This window comes from Carcharodon carcharias, chromosome 14 (assembly GCF_017639515.1).
Source record: "Carcharodon carcharias isolate sCarCar2 chromosome 14, sCarCar2.pri, whole genome shotgun sequence".
Lineage (NCBI taxonomy): Eukaryota > Metazoa > Chordata > Chondrichthyes > Lamniformes > Lamnidae > Carcharodon > Carcharodon carcharias.
This window is the reverse complement of record NC_054480.1, coordinates 31,390,769-31,417,065: the sequence shown is the minus strand read 5'-3', so window position 1 is coordinate 31,417,065 and position 26,297 is coordinate 31,390,769. Positions and strand designations below refer to the sequence as shown.

The 26,297-nt window shown below is 38.7% G+C and overlaps 1 protein-coding gene across 5 annotated transcripts in view; it reads left to right on the top strand.

Moving 5' to 3' along the window:
• mapre1b (microtubule-associated protein, RP/EB family, member 1b) overlaps positions 1 to 22,975 on the top strand; it is a 62,054-nt gene extending 39,079 nt beyond the window's left edge. For 4 of the 5 annotated variants that reach the window (XM_041204932.1, XM_041204931.1, XM_041204933.1 and 1 more), the window contains exons 4-8: positions 1,011 to 1,218; positions 7,847 to 7,930; positions 9,622 to 9,743; positions 17,315 to 17,467; positions 21,804 to 22,975. In XM_041204932.1, coding sequence (XP_041060866.1) covers positions 1,011 to 1,218; positions 7,847 to 7,930; positions 9,622 to 9,743; positions 17,315 to 17,467; positions 21,804 to 21,863 — 627 coding nt within the window. In that variant the 3' untranslated portion in view covers positions 21,864 to 22,975. The remainder of the gene's footprint in view (positions 1 to 1,010; positions 1,219 to 7,846; positions 7,931 to 9,621; positions 9,744 to 17,314; positions 17,468 to 21,803) is intronic. The other variant, XM_041204935.1, reaches the window with a different exon arrangement.
• Positions 22,976 to 26,297: the final 3,322 nt, after the last annotated feature.

The window sequence follows — 26,297 nt, the reverse complement described above, 5'->3', positions numbered from 1 at the left end:
TGGCAATCAAGTGCAATTTTGTATTTTCTTTTCACTTGTTTCTCAACTAAGCATTACTTCTCTTAAACCCTTCCACAGCCTCTTTATTGTCAGACTGCTTGTAAGCTAGCCAGTCTTTGATGAGTGTAATTTCACCCAGATAACAGTTGGGAAGCTATCACCTTTAGCCCTTCTATAGCCTTGTCATTGATTTGAAATCCCAACCTAGTCTTGAGTTGAGTTAAATTGTTTAACCTCAGCATACATTTATACTCTGAGCTGAACTTCAATGCCTGTTCTCCCAATTACAAGGACGGGCTACTTCCATTTCTAACATCCCTGCTTTCACATCTGCCCCAACCCATATTCTGCTGAAATGCTTATCTTTGGAGTTTTGACTTCCTATCCTTCACTCAGTAATTTTCAGCTCATCCAGATCTCTGCTGTAAGTATCCTTTCCTACACCAAGTCCCACTCACCCATCACCCATGTTCTTGCTGACCTACATTGGCTCCCAACTCACTATTTTAAAATTCTGATCTTTTTTGTTTAAATCCCTTCCTTAGTTTGCCTCTCCCAGCTCCATAATTCCCTTCAAAATTCTCTGTTCCTCTCACTCTGGCCAATGGTCCATTCATCCCTCCCTTCGTGGCATCATTGGCAGCTGTGCTTTCAGCTGTCTAAGTTCTATGCTTTGGAGTTATCTTCCATAAACTTATCCATCTGCTTCTTCCTCTTAGATCCTTCTTAGTACTCATTGTGCTTGGTCACCTCTCCTAATACTTCCTTCCTGAATGATTTTCTGTATTTAATGTGTTTATATGAATTCATGTTGTTTAATTGCTTTGTCTTATAAATGGAAATAAAAGCTGGATTTTAAGTGTTTACGTCTAAAAGTAGGCATTAGTGAATTTCACTCACTCCTGATCCTGAACAGATTATCTGATCTCGTTCTGCTTAAAAAAGGAAAGTTAGTAAAAAAAAAAAGTCAAAGTGGAGGCAAAATTTGTCTAATTTTCTCTATTTTTCAGATTATCCCTGTTGATAAACTAGTAAAAGGGAAATTTCAAGACAATTTTGAGTTTGTTCAATGGTTCAAGAAATTCTTTGACGCAAACTACGATGGGAAAGATTATGATCCCATACTTGCCCGGCAAGGTCAGGATGCAGGTCCACCACCCAATCATGGTGACCAAGGTTTTAATAAACCTAAGAAAGCACTCAGTGCAGGAACCACAGGTATTGCATTTTATTTAGTTAATTAATTTATTCAATATTTTTAATGAATAACTATGGAAGTGTATTGCGTATTTATTCAAAATTGATCTAGGTATAGAAGTATTTCTTTTACAAATTTAATTGTGGTTGACAAAAGTACTAGAAACAGATTTAACTATATGAAGCTTTAGGGGTAATTGGAATGAGTGTGTATTTTATTTTCTGTGCCTGGGTATTCACATTATATTCATAATGGAAAAAATATAAGCTGTCTTTCCTTGCAACCAATAGGCTGGGATTGTGCATTTCAGATCATTTCCTTGTAATAGTTCCACGGGCATTTAAATGGTGGGTTCAGATTTTGTTAGCTGCCTTGTTCACGTCACTTCTAAGGTTCCTTTTGCTTACAATAACTCCTAGAAAGGGAAGACTCCAAAGAAATAAATGAATATGACTTGATAGCTATTACGGAGATGTGGTGCAGGGTGACCAAAACTATGAGCTCAATATTCAAGAGTATTTGACGTTCCAGAAAACTAGGCAAAAAGGAAAAGGAGGTGGGTTGGCTTTGTTAATAAAGGAAGGTTTGAGTGCGGTGGGGAGTAGTGATATAGATGCAATAGATCGTGATGTGAAATCAGTTTGGGTGGAAATAAGGAATAGCAAAGGGAAGAATTCACCAGTGGGAGTCATCTGTAGGCCCCAGAAGAGCTGCTTCACTGTAGGATAAAGTGTAAATCAGAAAATAACGAAGGCTTATAAGAAAGGTGCTACAATTGTCATGGGTGATTTTAATTTTGACTGGACAAATCAGATTGGCAGGGGTAAAATAGAAGATGAATTTGTACAGTTAATCAGGGATTGTTTCTTAGAGCAATAGGTTGCAGAACCTACCCGGGAACAGGCTATTTTAGATCTAGTAATGTGTAATGAGGTAGTATTAATAGTTAAGTAGTCAGTGCCCACTTAAGGGCCACAGCCTGCCGCCACTCTTATTCAACCAGCAGCGGATGAGGGATTTGCCATGCGGGTAGCCTGAACAAAAAGCCCTTGTTGTGCTCCTTGGGGAGAGGTGGGGTGTTGGTATCTTGTTTAAAGGCACTCCATGCCTTATCAAAAAGAGAGAGGGCCACTGAGAGCCCCCACCCTGCCCTTGCCTCCGACCCCACACTTGTGATCCCTGCCCCACCTTCACTCACCTCTGGCCTGGGTATCCTCATTCATGCTGGGCCTCTGGTGGGTGCATTAATGACAACTGCCACTGCTCCCACTGGTGATGTCTGCACTGGCATCACTTTGGCGGGGGATGTTTCTGCCCCCCGGGTCCTTTAATCTCAGGGTAGACCTGAAGGTGGCCACTGAAGTGCCTGAATTGCACTTAATATGGTGGACCTTGCCTAATGGAGGCAATGCAGATCTCTCTCCAGTTCTCCTGCTGGTAGGTGAGATCCGCACTGCCTTGATTAAGTTCCCTCAGTGTTTATCTCCGAGATTGTATGCAGCCTGAATTAGATGGATTTCAGTTTTGCTGCAGCTGAAGTACGTCAGGCTCCTTGAAGCTGTGGATGCTCTCTTTGTGGTGTTTATGGCCTTAGTAAACTATTTATACAAGGCAAGGAAGAAAGTATTGAATGATGCTGTATTTTAATGGATGTATCACTACTTCAGTGAAAATTAGTATTTGATTCAGCTGCCCTCACCTAACTAGGAATTGAGGAAGCTAGTTTCTTTTAAGGTAATTAACATAAGAGCCAGAGGCAATGTGAGGAGAAAAAAAAATGATTGGGAATGCACTGCGTGTAAGTGTGGTGAAAGCAGATTAAATAAAAACTTTCAAAAGGGAATTGGGTAGCTACTTGAAGAGGAAAGTTGTACAAGGGAGTGTTATTAATTGGATAACTTTCAAAAAGCCAGCACAGGCCCAGTGAGCTGAATGACTACTTTTTCTGCTATACCTAAAAGTGTTTCTACACTTGAGACATTTTCCAAAAAAAACCACTCCAAATCTGTCAGTGTTTTGCATGAGAAGACCTTGGAATGTGCAGTCTTTGATTCATTTTGAAGTTGATGAGTGTTCCTACTTGTAATCTGCATGTTATTTTTCACAGAAGAATGACTGAAAACTTCTTCATATCAGTTTACAAATGTCATCCCGTTATATTAGTGTATTAGGCCATCAGTTATTAGGTATTCCTTTGTGGTGTGAAATATTTTGGCATTGTTCTCTATATTGCTCCTTCATAATGTTGGAGATCCAGTAGTTGGTATTCATTGCTATTTGGTTTCTGATTTGGTTGTTGGGTCAAACATTTTCCTAGTATCTTTTGAGAGAACTTCTAATTAGACATAGCTTAACTTCAACTGTCATTATCCTGTAGGATGCTGGTGAAGCTTTGGACATAGCATGAATGATGGAGTTGGTAGAATTGTAAGGAAATAGTTTCATATGAATTGGGATTATTGCTCAGCTTTCTAGGATTTGTTTTGGGAAGTTGTCCTGCAGATGGATTGTGTGGTGATAGTCTATATGAACAATCGGCATCAGATTAATGAAGCTTTTTTTATGTATTTCAACCGCAAGGTCGTTTTGTTCAATTTTGCGGTAAAGTTGAGTGCTTTAGTAGATTTTATCAACTGATGATCTGTGTACTGTAGTATACTTCGATTTTTTTTTAATATAAAAAAGGTTTTGGGGCTTCAGATTGGCCCTAAGGCTATTGTGAAAAGCTAACTCCAGTTGAAAGCAGTGGAGTTGCTGCAGGAGACTGTGGAGTATCTTGATGGAACTATTTTGCACCTTCACTCTATTTTGCAAACATAAAAACAATATTGCTAATAGTTTTCCTTTTGTAGAATAGAGATGGAAAATTCTTTGAATATAGAAATAACCCTCTTATCCATTCCTCCAACTTGCAAAAGCATTTTCTCCATTTGAGATAAATTTTCTGAAGGTTTTGAAATGGAGCAAGTTAGTAGCACACACTGTTGCTCTGAAATATGCTTTGCTATAATAACGGCCCGGATCTTCCATGAAGTGCTAATCCTCTTCAGATTGTTCGAACTTTTCCATGCCTAGATGTGCTCCGTGTTTCTTGCCAAGCCTTCCGAGCCCAGTATCTCCAGAAATGTGAAGCACAGCATCCAATAGAGAGCTCCATTGCAGTACTGCAGCGTCAGTGTGAAGACGAGGGACTCCCATTTTTTAGAACACTAACTGTCGTTTGACAAATTTAAATGTCCAGTGTGAATGTGGGTGAATGGATAAAAATTAATGAATGGGTAGGTGGGTGAGGTTAGGGGTAGGGAGGGTAGCCAGGTGTTAGAGGGTAATCGGTGGTGGGGGGGGTGTCAGTGTGAGTGATTGGGAGGGTCAGTTTTGTAGTTAACAAGGAATTAGACTAGGATTTTTCTGTCTTAAATCTTCCTGGGTAACTATTCAGACAAGTCCCACAGAATGGTCTGAAGTCTTAGACTGTAACTAGACTCGGAGACTTCCGCTGATGGCCCTGGAGACCAGGGGAATTGCCAGTCGGAAGTTCAAACTTCCTGGGCAATTTACATGGAGGTCAGCCCACAGGACTTTTGCAGGGCCCCAATGTGAATCTTGGGTTATACATCTGGTCCCCGATGATCTGAGACTGGAGGATCTGGGCCATCCTTGATATTCCTTTGTTTAGGCTTAACCATGCCATCAAGATGGTGCTGAATAGGCTAGATGTTTTCTCACTTCTAAAAAGGTACATTAGCAGATGGATATCCTTTTTAGCCATATATATGTGCAGCCTATCTGCAATATTTTAAAAGCAACCTACTTGCCTCTATTTTTGGTGATGCACTTCATGTTTAAGCAGTATACTGAACAGTATACTGTTCATAAAGCATTGGTGATCAATCCATGCAGTACGCAAGGTAACAATTTTGGATTTGTCTCTTTCCTATCTGGTTTAGCTTATTCTTCACTATAAATTTGTATGTTGGGTGCTGTATCAGTGATTGGTCAAGACTATCAGATTTTTACCCATATTCCATTAGATACTTTGCTAATTTATTTGCCATGTTATTTCTGTTTCAATTGAACACATTTGCACAATTGTGATACTCTTTTCCTTTAGGTAATTAAGTTTGACACTTTGAAATTAGGACAGGAGAATTGATACTTTCAAGAGGTGTGCTGCACAGAGAACCACTTCTGTGGACTTAGTCTTATTTAAAAAATCTTGCGTTTATGTAGCATTTTCCACAACCTCAATGTCCTAAAATGCTTTACAGCCAAATAAATGCTTCTAATTACTATTGTGACATTGGAAATGTGGCAGCCAATTTACATGCAGCAATGTGCTAATGACCAGATAACCTGTTGCAGTGATGTTGGTAGAGGGATTAAATGTTAAACAGGACATGAAGGAATAAACTCCCATTCTCTTCAAAATAATACCATGGGACCCACCCACGAGGCACACAGGATGGGACTTTCAGTACTGTGCTAGAGTGTCAGAAAATTTCTGGAGTGGGAAAGAGATTTATGTAGCGCTTTCCATGACCTGATGCCTCAAAGCACTTTACAACAAATGAAGTACTTCTGAAGAGCAGTTGCTGTTGTGATTTAGAAAATGCACAGACAATTCGCGCCCTGCAAACTCCCCAAACAGCAATGTGATGATGACCAACAATGCAGCACTTCCTCATTACTGCACTGGAGTGACAGTCTTTATTTATGCTGAAGCCCTGGAGCTGGAGTTGAACCTGGAACATTGTGATTCAGAGGCATGGATACCACTGAGCCACAGCTGGCATTGTGCTACAGTACATGGCCTACATCTAATGTGTTATTGTTACTGCTAACTAGGTGTCAAGGCTAGGATTATTGACTGTTTTGCACTTAAACGTTGGAAAGTAAGAAAATACATTATGACGGTTATTTTACATTGGTGATTATATTAAGCTACTAAGTTACAATTCAATGACTTAATGTTACAACAAGGCATTTAAGTTTTAACAATACATCCACTTAAATGGTTGAAACTTTTAAGGTGTGACTGATCTTTCTACTCTGCACTCTCGGTGATCACATAACATGATTTAACTGGTATCCTGTTTATTCCTCAACCAAAGTCACTTATGTAAAAAAAAAATTAACTCATCTAAACCTCTTGCTACCTGTATCCTAACTCACACCAAGTCCTGTTCATCCTATGATCCCAATGGTCCCTAACATACATTGACCCCCTGGTACAAAAACATCTCAATTTTTAAAATTCTTACCTCTGTAACCTCCACCAACCCTGACCCCTCTGCTTCAATTCTGGAGTGTTGCGCATTCCCAAGTTTTATTGCTCCACGTTGGCCATGTTCTAGACTTTCCCCTCTAAGCCTCTCTGCCTTCCTATTCCCCTCCTTTAAGACACTCCTTAAACATAGCTCTTTAACCAAGCTTTTAGCCACCTCTCCAGAATCTCTATCTAGCTCAGCATTTAGTTTTATGGGTAATGCATCTCTGAAGTGTCCTGGGACATTTTGACTTTGTTAGTGGCACAGTTTGTGAACGTAAATTGCAGTGTGCAGGAAAATGTGTATTGTTTCAGCAGTTGTACTCAGCCTTTCATCTTGAATTCAAGTTGTTCATGTTTCAAATATTAATGTATTTAAAATTCATGTGAAAAACTTGTAGTTCAACTTAAATTGCATGTTGCAGTGATCTTTAAAATGTATAGAAAGCATAAGTGTTGAGTATAATTTGTTGAAGGGCCTATTCTTTCTGTTCAGTAAATCTAGGCTATAGTTGTCTTTGTAAATTGCAGAAGATTATGTGCTTTGCCACTAGATGTCACATGAATTCTACATGTAAATAATATTTATCCTTGTGGTTTTATGGGTTGATTTTGTTGCTGCTTCCAAAATCTTTTGTGAAAGGGTGTAAACCAATTGCAGTAGGAAACATCTGTTTATGGGATATATGGCATTGAATATTGTATAGATTTATAATTTACATTGAATCTCCCCTTAAGGATTGCCATAATTTCTTGTGCTCTTATATGAGATAGTTATGTTGTTGCTTATATTATTTTAGGGGCTTTAGGTTGCATAATAAGGTAAAAGGGATATATAGGATTTCAAATATAAATTATAATGTACCACCTCTCTCTCAACTTAGATATTTTAATTGTCTGAGGATTTCTGATTCTTCTATTTAAAGAAAAAAATGAGTACTTTAGATGAACTTTCCTTTAAACATCCTGTTGAAATCCATTCTATTGCTAATCTTTTATTAATATAATTCCTCTAAAGTTATAGAAGATTCAATTTTTTAATCCTTGCCTGTTTTCATGTATTTACTTGAAATTTTCATGCACACCAGTACATCATTAAATCTTGAAAATTAAATGGTAAAAATGAGTAATTCTTTTAAATGTGAATAAATTCCACAAGTGAATCTTAATGCAAAATATTTCTCTTGGAAATGTTTCATTGTATGGGAGCAAATTCCTGGCTTAATGCCAGTTTTTGGCCAGCATATTTAAAAGCTGGATTCCCATTCCCTTGTGCCAATAAATTGAGACGCTTGACATTTGCTGGCATATTTTGGATATGCCATAGATTTGTGGGCCACCTTGCTATTCTATCGGATAATTATCTGCTCTATAAATTACAGATGACAGTCTAAATACTACAACACCAGAGAGGAAGACTCTGAAATCAACATTCTCTATAACAAATGTAACAAGATCGAATATTGGTACAATCTTTTAGTACTTACAGAAAAAAAGTATTTGCATTATGTTATGTATGCACAGTGGTGTTGAAAGTAAGCATGGAATTCAGCACAAGTCTTGCCAGGCAAGTTTCCCTAAACACAAGTTATTTAGCACAGCAGGTGGAAGTTTATTTGCACTACTTTTGGGGGAAGGAAAGAGGGAGTTCAGGACTAAATCAAAACACTGTGCAGCAATTATCCAGGCTCAACACTAAGGCATAATTATAGTGGAACCCCAATTAACCATCAAATAGAGGAAATATCCCCCCCCCGCCCCGGCAATCTAATAATGAAAATTGGTAGACTCCAGATTGTACTAGCAATTTGAGGAATAAAAAAAAATTGACAATTTGACTCAAATTAAATTGGAAAGGACTGTTGGGACAAGTATTTATGTGTAGTGATAGTAGAAAAAGGAAGTGAATTTATTAAACATGGAATAATTGTTAAAATATATGGGGAGGGAAGAAAGACTGGCCATGAAAAGGCTAGGTACTGCAGATTTTGACAGATTTATGGAATTGACATTTATTTGTTTTGTAATAAAAGATAATAGTGTGCAAGATGAAATGCTCTTAGAACCACTCCACCCTGCCCCACCATCACCACCACCAACCCCTTAGCATTGCAGGCCAAAAAACACTACCTACATTTTTTCACCTACATGCACAGCATAAGCCCATGTGGGGAGTGCTGCTGGGGGAGTTGATGCTCTGGGGCATGATATGCAAATTAGATTATTTTTAAATGAGTTCTAACTCCTTGAAAGCATGGATAATTGATGTTCCACTGAATATCCTGAAAATACTATTGGTTATGAAAGCATGGGTTATCCATCCATATGGATCTCAAACTTGCTGTCTACCCTTGTGCTACCATTATGATTTCCAATCAATCTTAACATATTTTGAAGATGAACTGAAAAATTGGAATCACCTCCTTGGTAGGTATAGTGAAGGTGTCGAGCCTGAATTGAAAGTGCATTTTGTTGCTATCTAAACTCAACTCCCATTCACTGGTTGCATTTTTTTGGTTTTAGTTGGAGGTAAGGTTACTTTTTGTGCACTGTTTCTCCACTTATTAACACTTAATTTGTACGTATATTTGCCTTTATCATGTTCACCATTCCTCACCAAAATTATTTTGCCAATAGAAAGCAGGGATTCTTGCCTGTTTCTATTAATTGCATGAGTGGGTTGTCCAGGTTCTAGTCTTCAAATGATGGCCACTAAGTGAGGTATTAATCTTGCAGCTCAACTAAAATTACTCCTCCTAGGTATGGATAATGAAGCAATTTATTGACTAATGATGGTAGTGGTGGCGGAGAGGGAATCACATTACAGCTTCATGGATGTTCAATGTGTACGATCTGAGACATGTACTTTGCAGAAAAACTCTCTTGAAATGTCAGCAGCTGATATGCTGTACATGCATACAAGCATCAACACAAGAGCAAGTAATCTAAGCTGCAAACTTCTAAAGAAAATATATGATAGGTTAATAAATAAAATGCCACTAAGACCAAACACATTTGATAGCTGTGGGCTTAAACTTCTCAACTACTGGGAAACAAGAAATATTGTGTATTATCAGTACTGTTTTAGTAACAATGTAATATTTTTGAATGTGACTATTCTAACCTATATTTGTGATTGTGAATATTAATATTACAGTTACTCAAAAAGTTCATCCAACACAAAAAGTTGCGACTACTCCAAAACCTGTGTCCAGTGTACCTAAAAGACCTGCAATGGTGGGAAATGGAGATGCACAAGTTGCAGAACTAGCTCAACAGGTGATTACACATTGTCTTTCAGTACTCTTAGGTGATATAGTTTTGGTGTTAAGTTTATTGAATCTACATGTGTTTGAATGCTTCTAAATTTCAAGACACTATGGAATTTGATTTAAATAGAAATTGTATTGGATATCTCATTTCTCTTGAACCTAAACTCATAGAGCAGAATTTTGCCCTTGATGGGCGGGCGGGCCCCACCGACTTGGCAATGGGCAAGCAGCTGATCGCCGCAGCTGAAACTGGCCCCGCCGCCATTTTAAGTGGGCAGGCCACCTGACGGGAAGCGCTATGCGGGCAGGGGGGATTCCCCAGTTGTCAGTGTGTGTGCTTTTGCACATATCCTTGAGACTAAGTGCTGCCCCAGGGAGAGCACTGAAAGTTTTTGAAAGTTTAAAAATAGAAAACTAAAAAAATTATTAACATGTCCCCCTCATGTGACAATGTCACACGAGATGGGACATGTTAATAAATATCACAGAAACTTTATTAAAGTTTTTTTTAAAACTGTCATGAAACCTCACCCCGCCGGTGGATGAGGTTTCATGTTTTCTCAGAAGCCCACTGGGACTCCTGGCCTACCCGCCAGCCTTAAGGTTGGACGGGCAGGGCCTTTAATTGATTTAACTACCCTGTCAATGGCCTTAATTGGCCATTGATAGATCGGCGGGCGGACAGCTGATCTCGCTGTCCCCCCACCTTCCTGAATATTTAAATGGGACAGGACGTTGTGTCGGCAATTGGGCCCCACCCCCAACTCACTGGTGGAAAAATTCTGCCCATAAGCTTCAAGATTATCCTTGATAGCATGAAGGAGGCAGTAAGAAAGCAGATCTTTAATTTATTAAGTTATTAGAATATGGAATGCTTTACCAAAATGGTAAAGGCAGGCACTTGTGTCTATTCATCAAATTCCCTTTTATGTTATGTTAAAAATATAAAAGGTGTAGGACATGGGCACAGAAAAATGTTAGTGGATAGCTCTGGTACAGGTGCAACAGCTGTCCTGTGAACTGGAGGTTCTAGATTCTATATAAACTTGTATATGGTTGGTTCTTTTCATTTGGATCTTGCTGAATCCTCTCAGGACACTCGCTTTAAGAAACTGCCTCCTTGCTTAGCTGCTTAGAAAAGGTGGTATTTTACTACACATGGTTTATATACAAAGCTTAGCTCTGAACTGCACCCTTAATTTTACCCTCCTATTGTAAGCAGCAATTTCCGATGTAGTCTTCACATAATGAGTTTTTATTACATTTTGAGCACTTTTGTGTTCTAAGTATTACTCAAACTGTAACTTTTTCTATTTTTGCAGAGTGATGACTGTCAGCGTTTTTTCTCATGTAGTGGATATGTAACACTCAACTACCTGATAGTTTGAGGAGTAAATTCACTTCTTGATGTAATTACTCCATAGGTGCCTCCAGGTTTAACTTCTGGACTTTGTTGATATCTGATCTTGACATAAATTAATGTGGGGAAACTAACATCCCCAGTTATGATGGGAGCAATTGGTCCTGATTTATCATATTAGGATCCTTATTAAAATCCTTTAGGATAGATTAGGGTTCACTCTGATTTAACTTTTTTCCTTTTCCAGGCCCCCACCATTTTGTGCTGAGAAAAAGTATGGAAGTGTGCCTTTTCCAACAGAAAGGCAGATAAAGTGTAAAACTAGAGCAACAGGTTATATTCTCAACCTCCTTGTAAAGTCATTGTGTGAGACACAGTAGAATAAGTTTCTGTAAACTATCCAGATTAGTATAGCCAAGGTGTAATTACCTCAGTCAGGGATTTCACTTAAATTGATGCAGGTAATATTATTCAAACATTCTCGGGCATCCTTGATTTAGAATCCAGGGCAGCAGGTCAAAGTGTTCCACGGCAAGTATATATGGCTGAGAATTTAGAGGCTAAGAGCTTATTATTATATTTTGTAAGAAAACCATGTTGGTTATGTAAAAGCCACCTTGAGCTTCTAAAAGCACACTTGCTTAAAAACTGTGAGCATATCTTTTATAACTCCTACTGGAGCTTGGTGCACATTCTACACTACTTTCAGACTAGGAGACACTTAACCTTCCTGGGCTGTCCGAATTGTGGGCTAAAGTAGCCTGGTAGTTTAGATGGATTTTGAAAATTAACTGGCAGCCATATATCCTTATTTTGTGGGTTAAGGAAGACTGCAGTGCCCCTGAGGTCATTCAACTTGGAATGTTTATTTTCAGTTCAACATATTGTATTTTGGCCCCATATTGACATTCAAATTCACTAAATTGCATTCCTATTCTAGCAATAGTTTAAGCATATTTAGTTAGTTATTTGTTGTCCTCCCCTTCCTAATGATTGATTGTAAAATGTGGCGACTGAATTCAGTGGTTGTGCATTTATCAACTGATGAGGAAGTCTGTCTCTAGTAGAATGTTTCACATTGTTTTGCTCAATTTCCAATGATATCTTCAATAAAATAATCTGAAATAGCTAACTTTAGTGGCCTGGGTTCCAGGGGCAGGATTTCGCCCTTGGATGGCGTGCGGGCCCCACCGGCTCAGCAGCAGGCGGACAGCCGACCCCCGCCACTGAAATGGGGCCCTCTGCCATTTTGAGTGGGCAGGCCAATTAAGGGTGGGAGGGAATCCCCAACTGTCAAAGTGCACTCTTTCGCACATGCGCGCGAAAGAACACACTGCTCCCTGAGGCAAAGTCCTGTCTCGGAGATTTGTGACAGGTAAGAAAAGCCTAAAAATAGATAAATATTGAAATTATTAACATGTCCCCCTCGTGACAATGTCACAGGAGATGGGACATTTTAATAATAAACACAATTTATTAAATATTTAGAAAACGGACATGAAACTTCATCCCGCCGGTGGATGATGTTTCATGAATAATCAGAAGCCCGCTGGGGATCCTGGCCTGCCCGCCAGCCTTAAACTTGGATGGGCAAGGTCTTTAATTATATTAATGAGCCTGTCAATGGCCTCAGTTGGCCATTGACAGGTCGGGGGGTGGACAGCTGATTTCGCTGTCTGCCCGCCTTCGTAAAAATTTAAAGAGACCGGGATGAAGTCAGGGATTCCTCCCAACGTCATCCCGCTTCATTTTCCCCTCTGCGATGGGGGCCCCGCCCCCAAATCGCTGAGGGGAAAATCCAGCCCCAGGTATTTCATGAAGGGTTTGGTCACTTTTTTTCTATTATACATATATTGTGTGCAGATAGACTGCAGTCCTAAGAAAAGCATGCACATGATGGTTAACGAAGGTTGTAGTCTGTAAAACTGGGTTGAGAGGAGAAATGTTGCATTCAATAATGTGGCATAGACAAAAAAGTTTACTTCATTGATGTATTTCACTTGGCTGCATTACCTTAATAGTGAGTTAACTTGACCGGAAGTCCAGATACTTACAGACTAAATAGATATATACTTAAATAAGAGAGTGCTTCTGTTACAAATTGACAAATTAGACCAAGATCATATTTTTCTAATGTGACTTCTGTAGGTAAAGATCGTTAAGTTCCTTCATTTCGGTGAATCACAAGAACAAAATTATGCTGAAACCAAATTCAAAATTTGTTGAATAAACTTGGAGAAACTTTCCAATATTCTTTTAATTTTGTTTTCGTCTCCCCTTGCTTGGAGTGTAGTTCATCTGGTACTAGTCCCATGTTAGTATCTCACCCTGTGTTCGTGTATTTAATCACTGGAGACATCACAATCAATCTAGTCCACAAACTTTCATTTTCAGCTGGATTTCCCAAGGGTTGCAACCCTAGTGATTTTTTTTCTCTTTCAAATTGAGATGGTAAAGCCAATTTAAAAGTCCCAGACTTGTGCCCTCGCCCCTTCCATCCAAGAGCCACGATAGGCTTCCCCTTGTTCTCACATTCCATCCCAACTTACTCCGTATTCAAGGATCATCCTCCGACATTTCCATCAACTCCAGCATATCTTACCCTCTCCCCACTTGTCAGCATTCTGAAAGGACAGTTCCCTCTGTGACACCTGGTCCACTCCTCTATCACCCCTAACTCCTTATCCCCCTTCCCACGGCACCTTCCCATGCAATCACAGGAGGAGTAACACCTGCCCCTTTACCTCCTCTCTGCTCACCGTCTTAAGGCCCCAAACACTCCTTCCTGGTGAAGCAGCGATGTACTGCATCTCTTTCAGTTTAGTGTGTCAAATTTGCTGCTCACAATGCGGTCCCCTCTACATTGGGGATTCAAAACACAGGGTAACCGCTTTGTGGAACACTTTTGCTCAGTCCGCGAGCATGACTGCGACCTTCCAGTCGCTTGCCATTTCAATTTGCCATCTTGCTCTCATGCACATTTCTGTTCTCGGCCTGCTACAATGTTTCAGTGAAGCCCAACACAAGGCAAAGGAACAGCACCTCATCTTCCAATTAGGCATTTTGCAGTTTTCTGGACTCAGCATTGCGTTCAACAAATCAAAATATGAACTATGTCCCCCAATTGATTGAGTTTTTTTTTGCATGTGTTTGAATCTTGCTATCATGTTTTGTTTTCAGTGCTGAGCTATTAACACCTGCTGTGGACCAAAGCTTTAGACTTGAATACTATCATTACCACTCCCTTTGTTTTGTGTTCATGACATTTTTGTCATTTAATCTCTACTGCCCTTTAACTTGTCCCTGACCTATTTTGCTCCATCTGTACCTCTTCCCTCCATCACCCCATCTTTTTCAACAGCAAAAAAAACCATCCCATTTCTACCTCTATTGGACTTAACCGTTAACTTTCTCTTTCCTCAGATGCTGCCGGATCTGCAGTTTTCCAGCATTTTATTTGTTTTTATTTCAGATTTCCAACATTCGTAGTATTTTGCTGTTGTCCAGTTAAAGACCTGTTTTAAAGACCTTTTTTCCCAACCCCACCACCCCCCAAAAAAACTACTTTCTTACTCTGTCCAATCAGATAACTTGGTGGAGACCAGCCCATGCAAACCTACCAAATTAGGAGCAGGAGTAGGCCACTTGGCCCCTTGAGCCAGCTCAGCCATTGAATAAGATCATGACTGATCTGATTGTAACTTCTTACCTACCCCAATGACCTTTCACTCCATTGCTTATCAAGAATCTATCTACCTCTGCCTTAAAAGTATTCAAAGACTCTGCTTCTACCGCCTTTGAGGAAGGGAGTTCCAAAGACTCACTGCCCTGAGAGAGAATTTCTCCTCATCTATGTATTAAAATGGATGACCCTTATTTTTAAACAGTGACCCCTAGTTCTAGATTCTCCCATAAGAGGAAACATCCTATCCACACCCCCTGTCAATACCCCTCAGGATCTTAAAGGTTTCAGTCAAGTCGTCTCTTACTCTTTTAAACTCCAGCAGATATAAGCCTAGCCTGTCCAGCCTTTCCTCATAAGACAACCCTTCCATTCTTGGTATTAGTCAAGTAAACCTTTGCTGAACTGCTACGAATGCATTTCCATCCTTCCTTAAATAAGGAGACCAGTACCGTACACAGTACTCCAGATATGGTCTCTCCAGTGCCCTGTAGAATTGAAATCTGAGCTCTGCAATCTCTCACCATTTAGATAATATGCTTTTTTTATTCTTCCTGCCAAAATGAGCAATTTCACATTTTCCCACATTATATACTCCATTTGCAAAATCTTTGCCCACTCACATAACCTATCTATGTTCCTTTGTGTAGCCTCCTTATGTCCTCTTCACTTACTTTACTACCTATCTTTGTTCCTTCACCAAATTATCAACTATACCTTCGGTCCCTTTGTCCAAGTCATATATATAAATTGTAAAGAATTGAGGCCCCAGCACTGATCCCTGTGGCACACCACTGGTTGCATCGTGCCAACCAGAACAAGACTACATTTATGCCTATTTTTTGTTTCCTGTTAACTAGCCAATCTTCTGTCCGTGCCAATATGTTACCCCCTACACCATGAGCTTTAATTTTCCACAATAACCTTTCGTGCGCTCCTTATCAAATGTCTTTTGGAAATCTAAGTACAGTACATCCACCTCTATTGGACTTCGAAAGCACATGTGACTCCTTCAAAGAACTCCAATAAATAGGTTAAACATGATTTCTCTTTTATAAAACCGTGTTGACTCTGCATGATTGCCTAGAGTTTTTCTAAATGCCCTGCCATAGTGTCTTTAACAGCTTGTAACATTTTACCTATGAAATATGTTAAGCTAGTTGGCCTGTAGTTTCCTGCTTTCTGTCTCCCCTTTTTGAATAAAGGAGTTACATTTGCTATTTTCCAATCTAATGGAACCTTCCCTGAATATCGGGAATTTTGGAAAACTAAAACCAACGTATCAAATCTCTCACTAGCCACTTTTAAGACCCTAGGATGAAATCCATCAGGACTCAAGGATTTTTCAGCCTGTGGCTCCAACAATTTGCTAAGTACCACTTCCCTGGTGATTGTAATTTTTCTGAGTTCCTCCCCCCCTTCCAATTCTTGATTTCTGGCTATTTCTGGGATGTTTCTTGTATCCTCTATAGTGAAGACTGATCCAAAATACCTGCTCAATGCATATGCCATCTCCTTATATTCCATTATTAATTCCCCAGACTCACTTTCTTAGGACCAATGTTCACTTTAACTCTTTTAGTTAAATATCTTTAGAATCTCTGTTTATATTTCTAGCTAGCTTTCTCTCGTACTCCAATTTTCCCTCCTTATTAATCTTTGCTATTCTTTATATTCTGTCCAGTCTTCTGAGCTGCTGCCCATCCTTGTCAATGATATGCTTTTTATTTAAGTTTGACATTAGCTTTAACTTTTTTAGTTAACCACATATGGTGGATCCACCCCTTGCAATTTTTCTTTCTGATTAGAATGTATCTATTCTGAGTATTCTGAAATATCCCTTTAAATCTCTGACACTGCATCCCTATTGATCTATCTCTTAATCTCATTTGCCAGTTCACTTTAGCTAGTTCTGCTTTCATGCCCTCATAATTGCCCTTATTTAAGTTTAAAATATTAATCTTGGACCTACTCTCCTCTCCCTCAAACCGAATGTAAAATTCAATCATATTATGATCACTGCTACCTAGGGGCACCTTCAATGAGATAATTAATTAATCTTGTCTCATTGCACAATACCGTCCATATAGTCCGTTCTCTGTTGGCTCCAGAATGTGCTGCTCTAAGAAGCTATCCCTGAAACACTCTATGAGCTCCTCATCTAGGCTACCTTTTCCCACCTGATTTTTATCCAGTCTATTTGTGGATTAAAATCCCCCAGGATTATCGCCAGAGATTGATTATTTTTGAAGTAGCAGAGATGTTCTGTGTAAAGTGTGTTAATCATACTTGGTCTATAGAGCAAGCTTTTACTTAGTTACAGAGTAAAATGAGGTAAATTTCATAGCACAGTATAGATGCTCCAGTTTATTTTGGTAATAAGAGAGCGTTTTCTTGCCTGTTTGTCTAATTGATGTAAAATTTGGTTTTATGTTTCAGAATGAACCTTTATTTTATCTTTTTAAAGTTCAATTGGTTTGAATTTGAAATGAAAGTATCACTGCATTATTACTGTTAATGTTCTATGCTTGCACAGATCAATGTACTAAAAATTACAGTTGAAGACCTTGAAAAGGAAAGAGACTTTTATTTTGGGAAACTGAGAAATATTGAATTAATCTGCCAAGAAAATGAACAAGATAACGATCCAGTGATCCAGCGGATTGTGGAGATTTTGTATGCAACAGACGTAAGAACTTTTTTTCTTCTGTATTAGTTTGACTTCTCAGTGTATATGCCCAAGAACTTTTATAATGGATTGACCATGTGGTGGAGAGTATCTGAGTTATCCTATATCTTGAATTGCTATTTTCCCAAGAAAAGTTTACCTCCGTTTTTAAGTTTAAAATTATTTAAATTGAAGTAAGGACCTGGATTTAAATAAAAAAATATCTAAGCACTGGAAAAGAAAATTGTACTTTAGTTTCTCAAGTACCAATTTAGGTTTAGGCTAGCTGATGTTAGCTCAGGGGTCCTGAATAAATATGAACACAGACCAAGTTGTTATGTGTGCACAAACTAGTTTGCATATGTTTTTCTTAACTGAATTTTATTTTAAAGGTATACATTAAAAATGATTAGGTATAAATGGGTGGGATTGGGCAATGTAGCTGTGAAGGCATAAGACCCAAACTTGAGTAGTTTGTCATGAGCAGTGAAATTCAAATAGGGCACATTAATAAAACATTTGCTCTGGACAAACCTTTTAGAAATTTATTTACTTGTTACAAATTCAGACCTGTCATAGATACCTTCTTGGGTTCAGCGGCATCAATTGCTTTTAAGTGATCTGAAAGTCTTGGTTTTATGGGGTTCAACTTTCACTGCTTTGTGTGTCTACTTGTATAATAGCATTGCTCAACAATGTGATCTGGCCCAGATCCTTGTATCTTTTACAAGTCCTTTTTTTTTCAATCTCAAGGGGGATTGTATAAGCACCTAGTGAGACCAGACATAATGTATATTGTTGAACTGCTTTATTCCCTGATGGTGAAGGTACAGAACAATTAAGATTAGATTCACTTATTTTATTTCAGTTATACAACATGGAGTAGAGTTTGCACTTTAGGTACATTCAGTAATCCAGGCACAAATCTTGGTTTTTGTGTGATGCTCTTTTTCTACTCACCAGCGTTTCGCTGAACATAAAATCTTCTGTGAACCAGGGTAATTGGACAGTGCTTAGAATATAATTTTTTCAACTAAAAAAAATCCTTTATTTAAGTGGTAGCCTGCTGCAATTTTACTAATACAACTAAAATTAGTTTGAAATGCATTTTAATGAGCGTTACTCCACCACCTGTGAGTAACCTGATTTTAAATAACTGAAAATGATTTAAAATACCAAACCATTAACTAGAGTCATTGGTGTACAGTTGTCAGTTTCACAGTAAATACTTATAAGCCTCTTTGAAAGCCTGCAAACAGATGCACTTAGTGGAAGCGCACCCTGTGATTAATTCTGTTTAGGGGCTTTGCCAGTTTGTGGATGGGTTCAGCTTCCAGCACAATGTTTTAAATTGGTGTCAAAGGTTGCAGAAATTCAATTTGCGCTGCACATAATTTGCACTTGAAACTCCTCAAACTTTGTGCAGGTTTAGCTGATTTCAGGTGAACTGCACTGAAAACACCAGTGTAACATAGTGGTAATTCTAGGCCCTTGTCTTTATGGGAAAAAAAACTCGCATTTATATAGTGCCTTTCACGACCACAGGACATCCTAAAGTATTTTAACAGCCAATGAAGTACTTCTGAAATGTGGTGACTGTTGTAACGTAGGAAAATTGGCAGCCAATTTGCACACAGCAAGCTCTCACAAATCACAATGTGATAATGACCACATGATCTGTTTTTGTGGTGATATTGGCCAGGATCCCAGAGAGAACTCTCCCGCTGCTCTTCAACATAGTGCTGTGTTATCATTCACCAGATCAGTCCACCAGAGAGGGCTGATGGAACCTTGGTTTAGCATCTCATCCAAAACACAGCACATCCAACAGTGCAGCACTTCCTCAGTATTTGCACTGGAGTTCAGCTTATATTTTGTGCTCAAGTTCCGGGGTGGATCTTGAACTACAGTCTGGTGACCTGAAGGCAAGAGTACTACCATCTGAACCATGGTTAAAACTTTGACTTTGTAATAGGACGTTTTAAATAATATTTTTAATTGCTTTCTGGGAGATGGAAGAAAATGTTAAATCCCAAACTGAATTACATCCTCCCAATTGGGTATTGTGCATGCTGGACCATCACTCTGATTTCTGATCCTTCCACACCCTGAGAGTTTGATAGCTGCATGGAAACCCACCCAATAGAAGTAAAGCCCTGTGGTTGGCAGACCTGACAGCGTGCAACATTATTGCCCCACATTTAATGCATTGGGTGAGCCAGTGCCAATATAAAGCCCCATGTTATCCTTGCAATCCTGCAACTAGATTACTGAGTCCCCTTTCCACCTTGCTCTCATGGCAGAAGCTTAGGTTCTATCTTGCCTCTCCATCTGCTACTTCAATAAACTATCCTTGCTCATTGGCTTACTGCATTCCCGCAATATCACATAACCTCTGTTGTATCAAACACACTAAAAACAACATTGGCTACAAAAATAATGTTTAGTCAATTTAAATTCTAGACTACAGAAACGTTTTCTCCCTTTAATTTTTAAAAACAACCGAAAATCCCCTGTGCCATGGCTTATATGTTACATTGTCCCTTTACTGGGCATTTTTTCCTTCCGGAATCAATTCAAAGCTGTTCTCCATTCCTGATGGCCTGCTTCCTTTTCCATCTAGGTAGCTTCTAATCCTAGGGTTGATTTTCGAAGTTACCCTGGAGATTCCACCCTCTACACAAAGTTCAGCAAATCTTCCAGTTTTGTTTAAATCTTCACAAAATTAGTCTGTTCAATCTGAGCACAAGTTCCCATTCACTGACAGTGTGGTGAATAATAAAGGCAGCATTTTCTTAGCTTGGTGCAGGACTGGCTGCCGCTCATGCGTGCTCACGCCCCTCCTCCCTGAGAGACAGGTATGAATATTGTGCACCACCTTCCAGTAAATCAGCTGCCACCCCAACAACTGAGCCACCCAAGCTTCTTGTCAGGCAAAATTCTACCGTTTATTCCACTTCTTCCATTTTACCTTAAATTAAAGAAAGAGTCCCAAACATAAAAATCTTATAAACTTCATCTTTGTAACAATCTTTCATCCATGCAATGGTTTATCTGTTTTCGGTATAAAACGATCTAGCTGCTTGGGAGCTTTACACACCTAACCTTAATTGTCAAAGATATTTGTAGTCTTTAATATCATTGCTTTCCAGTGCCTTTTTTGTTCAGATCCTTTGTTCATTTTTTTTGTCTGTATGACTCGTGTTAAATCAGCTTTGAGCACAGTTCATATTACCAGTAAGATTGATCTGAGGAAAGAACACAAGCCTTATTGCTTATTAGTGTTATAGGTTGGCTTCCTGTTCATTTTTGTACCACTTGTGATGATTAGTTAACAATTCAGCTGTTGGGGCACAACTATCAACCTGCCCCTTTAAAATTTGGAATTAGATTTGATTTAAGAAAATGGTTGACCCTAAGTTTTGCAAACCCCCTTACCACTTGCTACTTGTGCTTTTGTGTGCCATTACAAGGCTGTGACGATGTTCGTTCTTCCCTTTCAACTTGCTGATGTTGTTCTCTTTTTCGTTGGCCTTGAATTCATGTTCCATCTCTTCCTACCAGCATTGCTCTTCATGTCTACATCCTTCGAAATTTAACTGAAACTCATTCAGTCACTTGTTGGCTGTCAACTGTGCCAACTTAACATCAACTTTTCATTTGGACTTTTTTCGTTATTTCTGTTTATGTTCTATTTGCTTTTTCGATTCTAACCATTTGATATCACTTTCATCACCAGTTCAACTCTGTATTTCACCACTGCTACCAATTGTTATTCATTCAGGTCTCTTCTAGAAACCTGTGACCCAGGTAAATTTCCATCTATACAACCTGTATTTGTAAAATGAATTAAGATGCTATGCTACCTCATTTTAGCAACTCACCCTGAATTCAAGCCATTTTCTAATTTCTGCATTTCATCCTGCTCACAGCCTTTTTCCGTTTGATTACCTAGACAGTGAGTCTCCTGTTTCCAAGAGCCAGACTATCTGCATTGATATTGGTGATTCTGATTTATTTTTGGCTCTTCATTCCCTGAAGGAACAAAATTTCCAACATGCGGATGTATGCTGTTTCGTTTCTGAGACAAGTTAATAAATTGCTTGTTTGTATTCTGAGAAAATATAATCAAAGCTAAATTATGAGCATCTTTACTGCTTATGATTTCAGATTCCCTTTTCTTTTGCTTACACAAATATGTTAAGCTTTAAAGTGCCACATTTTAAGGAAATTTAATTATAACATACATTGTGTTGAAAATAGAAGATCCTAATCTGGGACAAACTTTTCAACTCTTTTCACTGATGTGATCTGCCTAATTTGAATGTTGCTTAAATCCTCAACGTTGTTGTTTCAGGAGGGATTTGCTGTGCCAGATGTAGCAGATGAACAACCTGAAGAACAAGAAGAGTATTAAACTTATTACTTGGATGCAGCATACCCATGATTGGAATATCTTGTCAAAAATCATGTGTGCATGTGCACATCCACAAAGGAAAAGACACTCTTATTTTCTGTAAAGTCAAAAGAGCTTTGTTTTGTTAGTGTAAGCAAAATTAAAATGTACCTCCTTTCTAAATAAGTGCACTTTGCAGAAGTTTCAGTCCATATTTAACAATGATTGCTTCTACACGTTTACATCTGAGCAGTATTTGCAGGTGTGGAAGTGGAAATTCTTGAAGGTCCTTCAGAGTGCTATTGTAACACCTTGATGCTTTTGCCACCACTAAAAGCAGACATGCTCTTGGACAGTGTTAAACAGGTTGATGATAGAATGATCACTGCATGATAATGACTGTAAATTGCACTGTAATGGAAAGTGTATAGAATGGTTCAGATCTTTATACATTATCAGTTGAATGTTGATAGTTATAGCGTGTCCCAAAATATGTTGTGTGTATGTGGCAAGCCAGTTCATTTGATGTGCAAGAAATGAGTTGGCTATAAATACCTTGCATGAACTTTGTATGGTGAAATTGACATTGGATCAACTGCAGGAAATCGTTGTGGTGCCAAAAGTTCCCACTACCCATTGTGGTTGTAACTACAGCGGTAAAATATTTCCTGAATTCTTCTGTGGCCTTTATTCCTTTTACTGCCCTAAGATTTCAGTATGCTGTAAGAAAAATCAAACTTGGTCTTAAAACTACAGGGTGTTTTTCTACTCAAATCAATTTCTACTAACAATAAAGTTTCATATTTCAACAAAATTGTCTTGGAAATGTTGGTACATTTATAATTTTTAAAATATTCTGATTAAATATAGAACATTGCTAAAGAATAGTTTATTGCTAATTTAATTTGATCAGTTGTAATATTTAAAGCTAATCACTGCATTTGTTCTGATGTTGATAGTTTATTCACTAAAGATTAGAACCAGAAAGGAGGTTAATTGGGCTACATTATGGAAATATGATTTTTCTCTGCCTCTATTTCCTTCCTAGTTGGAAATTTGTCCATTATTTTAGTGTTACAAATAAAATACCCATCTTTTGTATATTGAAAATTATTAAAAACCAATCTAAGATGTATTTTGTCATTTACTTGCCACCATTTTGTGGTTATACTTTGTCTAGTAATGGTTTTAGAGAAAAATAATTTGAAAACAATTCTGTCATACTATAGATCTGTTACATTTTTGGTCAAAGCAACCTAACAAAAAATGATCATCTTTGTCATGTTTTGGGGCTGGTGAATTGATTAACTAAATCATCTAGAATATTCATCTGCCATAGATATTTGAGGGGGTGGGGGAGTGGTCCTACATGGACACTGTCTCTTTTAAGAATTTCCTACCAACTAGCTGACCCTTCTCCACTTAGTCATTTATGGTACGGAAGGTCAGCCCATTGAGTCCATGTCTCTCCGTGCAGCAATTCGGTCAGTCTCATTGCCCTGTCTTGAATATCCCTCAATTTTTCTGTTGGCTCCTTGCTTGATCAAGAATTATTGTTGCGAAGTATAAACGTTGCATATTGCTCTGTTGGAAAATCCGTGTTGTAAGGGTTTTCTCGTTTATCCTAATTCTGAAGGGCTTGGCTTTGTCAATATTTTTATTCAAGTCATAGCTCAAATGGACTTGCTTCATTTTGTTGCTAAAACCCAACATTAAGGTTTGTGCAAAATATTGTGTATACTTCCCAGTAACACGCTTAGCGAATAATGTAATAGTATTGCAATATTGTAGAGTTACTAGAATATGAAATACGTTCCAAACTCATTAGAGCTTAAGGAGAGGTCTTATTTGCTAAGATGTTAACTTGGCTTCAGTGATGCTCATCCTCACCACCTAATGGTTTATGAAAACCTCTGAAGGTTATTGGACCAGGAAGAAATTTTCTTGAGTCTAGGTCAAACAGGGAATAGTCTGGAGATGTGAAAAGCTCATACAAGCACCAATCTAAGGATGACAAACAATGCTGTAATCTTGGTATGTCACTATGCCCTTGGGTCTAGGGAGGGCCATCAGAGTCCTTTATAAGTATTTCAGTATAAATCGCAATATGACATTATAAACAAACACACTTAAGTTTATAATTTTGCACTGAGGTGGGGTTTACTCTTCCAAACAAAACGTCTGAATAAATTCTAATTGTGAACTTCTGTACATATTTTGATATTTCAGGAAGCTTTGGTTCCAGCAGGAAAATCTGTCAGTTCCTCAATTTTAAGAAAAAACAGCTGAAGTCGTAAGCTACTTCCGTTACACATTCCTAAAAAATATTCACCTCTTACCAGCTTCTAAACTGATGGCGGATTACTGATGGCAAGTAGATGTGTTGAATGAGTGAAAGAACAATGTGCTGCTTCTGATTGCCATCTTCTGAGCTGCTGAGATAAATGTAACTGTTGCAGCAGTTCTTCAAATTACTTCACTAGGAGGAGAATTCTCTCAAACAAATCCGTTTTATTTCCTTGGAGAATTCTCAGACCTGAAATATGTAACATTTGTCTATGACACCAGCTGTTCTAGATATCTAACTGAATATCCTACCTCAATTTGGTTTGATAAAAACAAGATCTAGCAGTAGAAATGCACCACCTCTATGATGAACAGCACACAAATAACTTTCTTCCTCCAAGAGTATAGTCTTCACTAATCTCAATCTTCACTGGGTCATTGTGGGGAAAAAAAAAGTGGCCTTCTAATATTTTGTCCATTACGGAAGGCTATATTCAAGTAGCCTTTCTTTGGCAAATGTTAGGACTTTTAAGGCTTTACTATCCTGGATGGAGCTGAGAATTTTAGCTCAGATCCAAATCATAGGAGATGAAAATGGGAATTCCAGGAGATCCCAGTAAGCGGCAACTTCTATAAATCCTAAATGAAGTCATAATTGAATTTCAGAATAACCTCTAGTAGGTGTTGCAGCAATGGTGTCTGAGCTATCATGACTAGTTAAGGTAGCAATGTTGGTAACAGAGACCAATAGACAATGTGATTTAGCTGTATGAAGTACTAAAGAAATTGATGCCATTAATTTGTCCCCACCCCTTGACAGCCAAGGATTTGGTTATACTGTTATACTTGGATTCTGAAGCTTGTTCTTACACTTGAGTCTTGTACCTGAATTCCCTTCAACTCCTATTGGTTTGTGTCGCACACCTGCTGCTTGAAAGTCCTGTCCTGTGTGCAGCAACATGAGAGATTTGATAGAGGTGCTCAAAATCATGAGGGGTCTAGACCATAGGTGGAAACTGTTCCCACTAGTGGAGGGCTTGAGTTCCAGTAGACACTGATTTAGGTGATTGGCAGAAGAAGTAACAGCAAAATGGAGAAAAACTTACGCAGTGAGTGGTTAGGACCCAATGCATTTCCTGAGAGTATGGTGCAAGCAAATTAATTGGGGGCATTCAAAAGTGAATTGGATAAGTACCTGAAGAGAGAAATTTGAGGGCTACAGACAAGGGGTGGGAAAGTGGGACCAGTTGAGTTGCTGTTGGAGCTGCATGGGCTCGAGCTAAATGACATTCTGTGATGTAACTATTCTAAACCAAGCTTCCTTCCTGTGATATTTTGTGATAATTAAAATAGAAGTATGCATCTTTCAGAAATGCTAACCATTTACCAATCAAACTACTTGAATAGTATAAACCAGAATAACCATCTCCCATCTGAATGAAAGTTGCACACCTCCAGGCACTGTGTGCACATAATCTTCCATCCTGTTGTCAATTTTTGTCAAAATTATTACCCTGATTGCTCAATCTGGCCACTCAGTTTCCACAAATTGCTCAGTTTTGGAATTTTTAAATGTATGAAAATGATGGGCAGAACAAGAGCAGCTGATGGTGACACAATGGTAGGAAAGTAAATTGTGGGGGATAGGGATTTGGATATGTTAAAAAGTGAGGGCAAAAATTTGGCAGATGGAGAATGATGTGGGAAAATGTGAACTCGTCCACTTTAGTCATAGAAGTTTACAGCACAGAAAAAGGCCTTTCGGCCCATCGAGTCTGCGCCGGTCAAACAAATACCTAACTATTCTAATCCCATTTTCCAGCACGAGTCCCATAGCCTTCTATACCATGGCATTGCAAGTGCACATCCAAATACTTCTTAAATGTTATGAGGGTTTCTGCCTCTGCCACCCTTTCAGGCAGAGAGTTCCAGATTCCCACCACCCTCTGGGTGAAAAAAAATTACTCATATCTCTAAACCTCCTGCCCCTTAACTTAAATCTATGCCCCCTAGGTTATTGATCCCTCCACTAAGGGGAAAAGTTCCTTCCTATCTACCTTATCTATGCCCCTCATAATTTTATACACCTCAATCATGTCCACCCTCAATCTCCTCTGCTCCAGAGAAAATAACCCCAGTCTATCCAATCTCTCCTCATAACTAAAACTC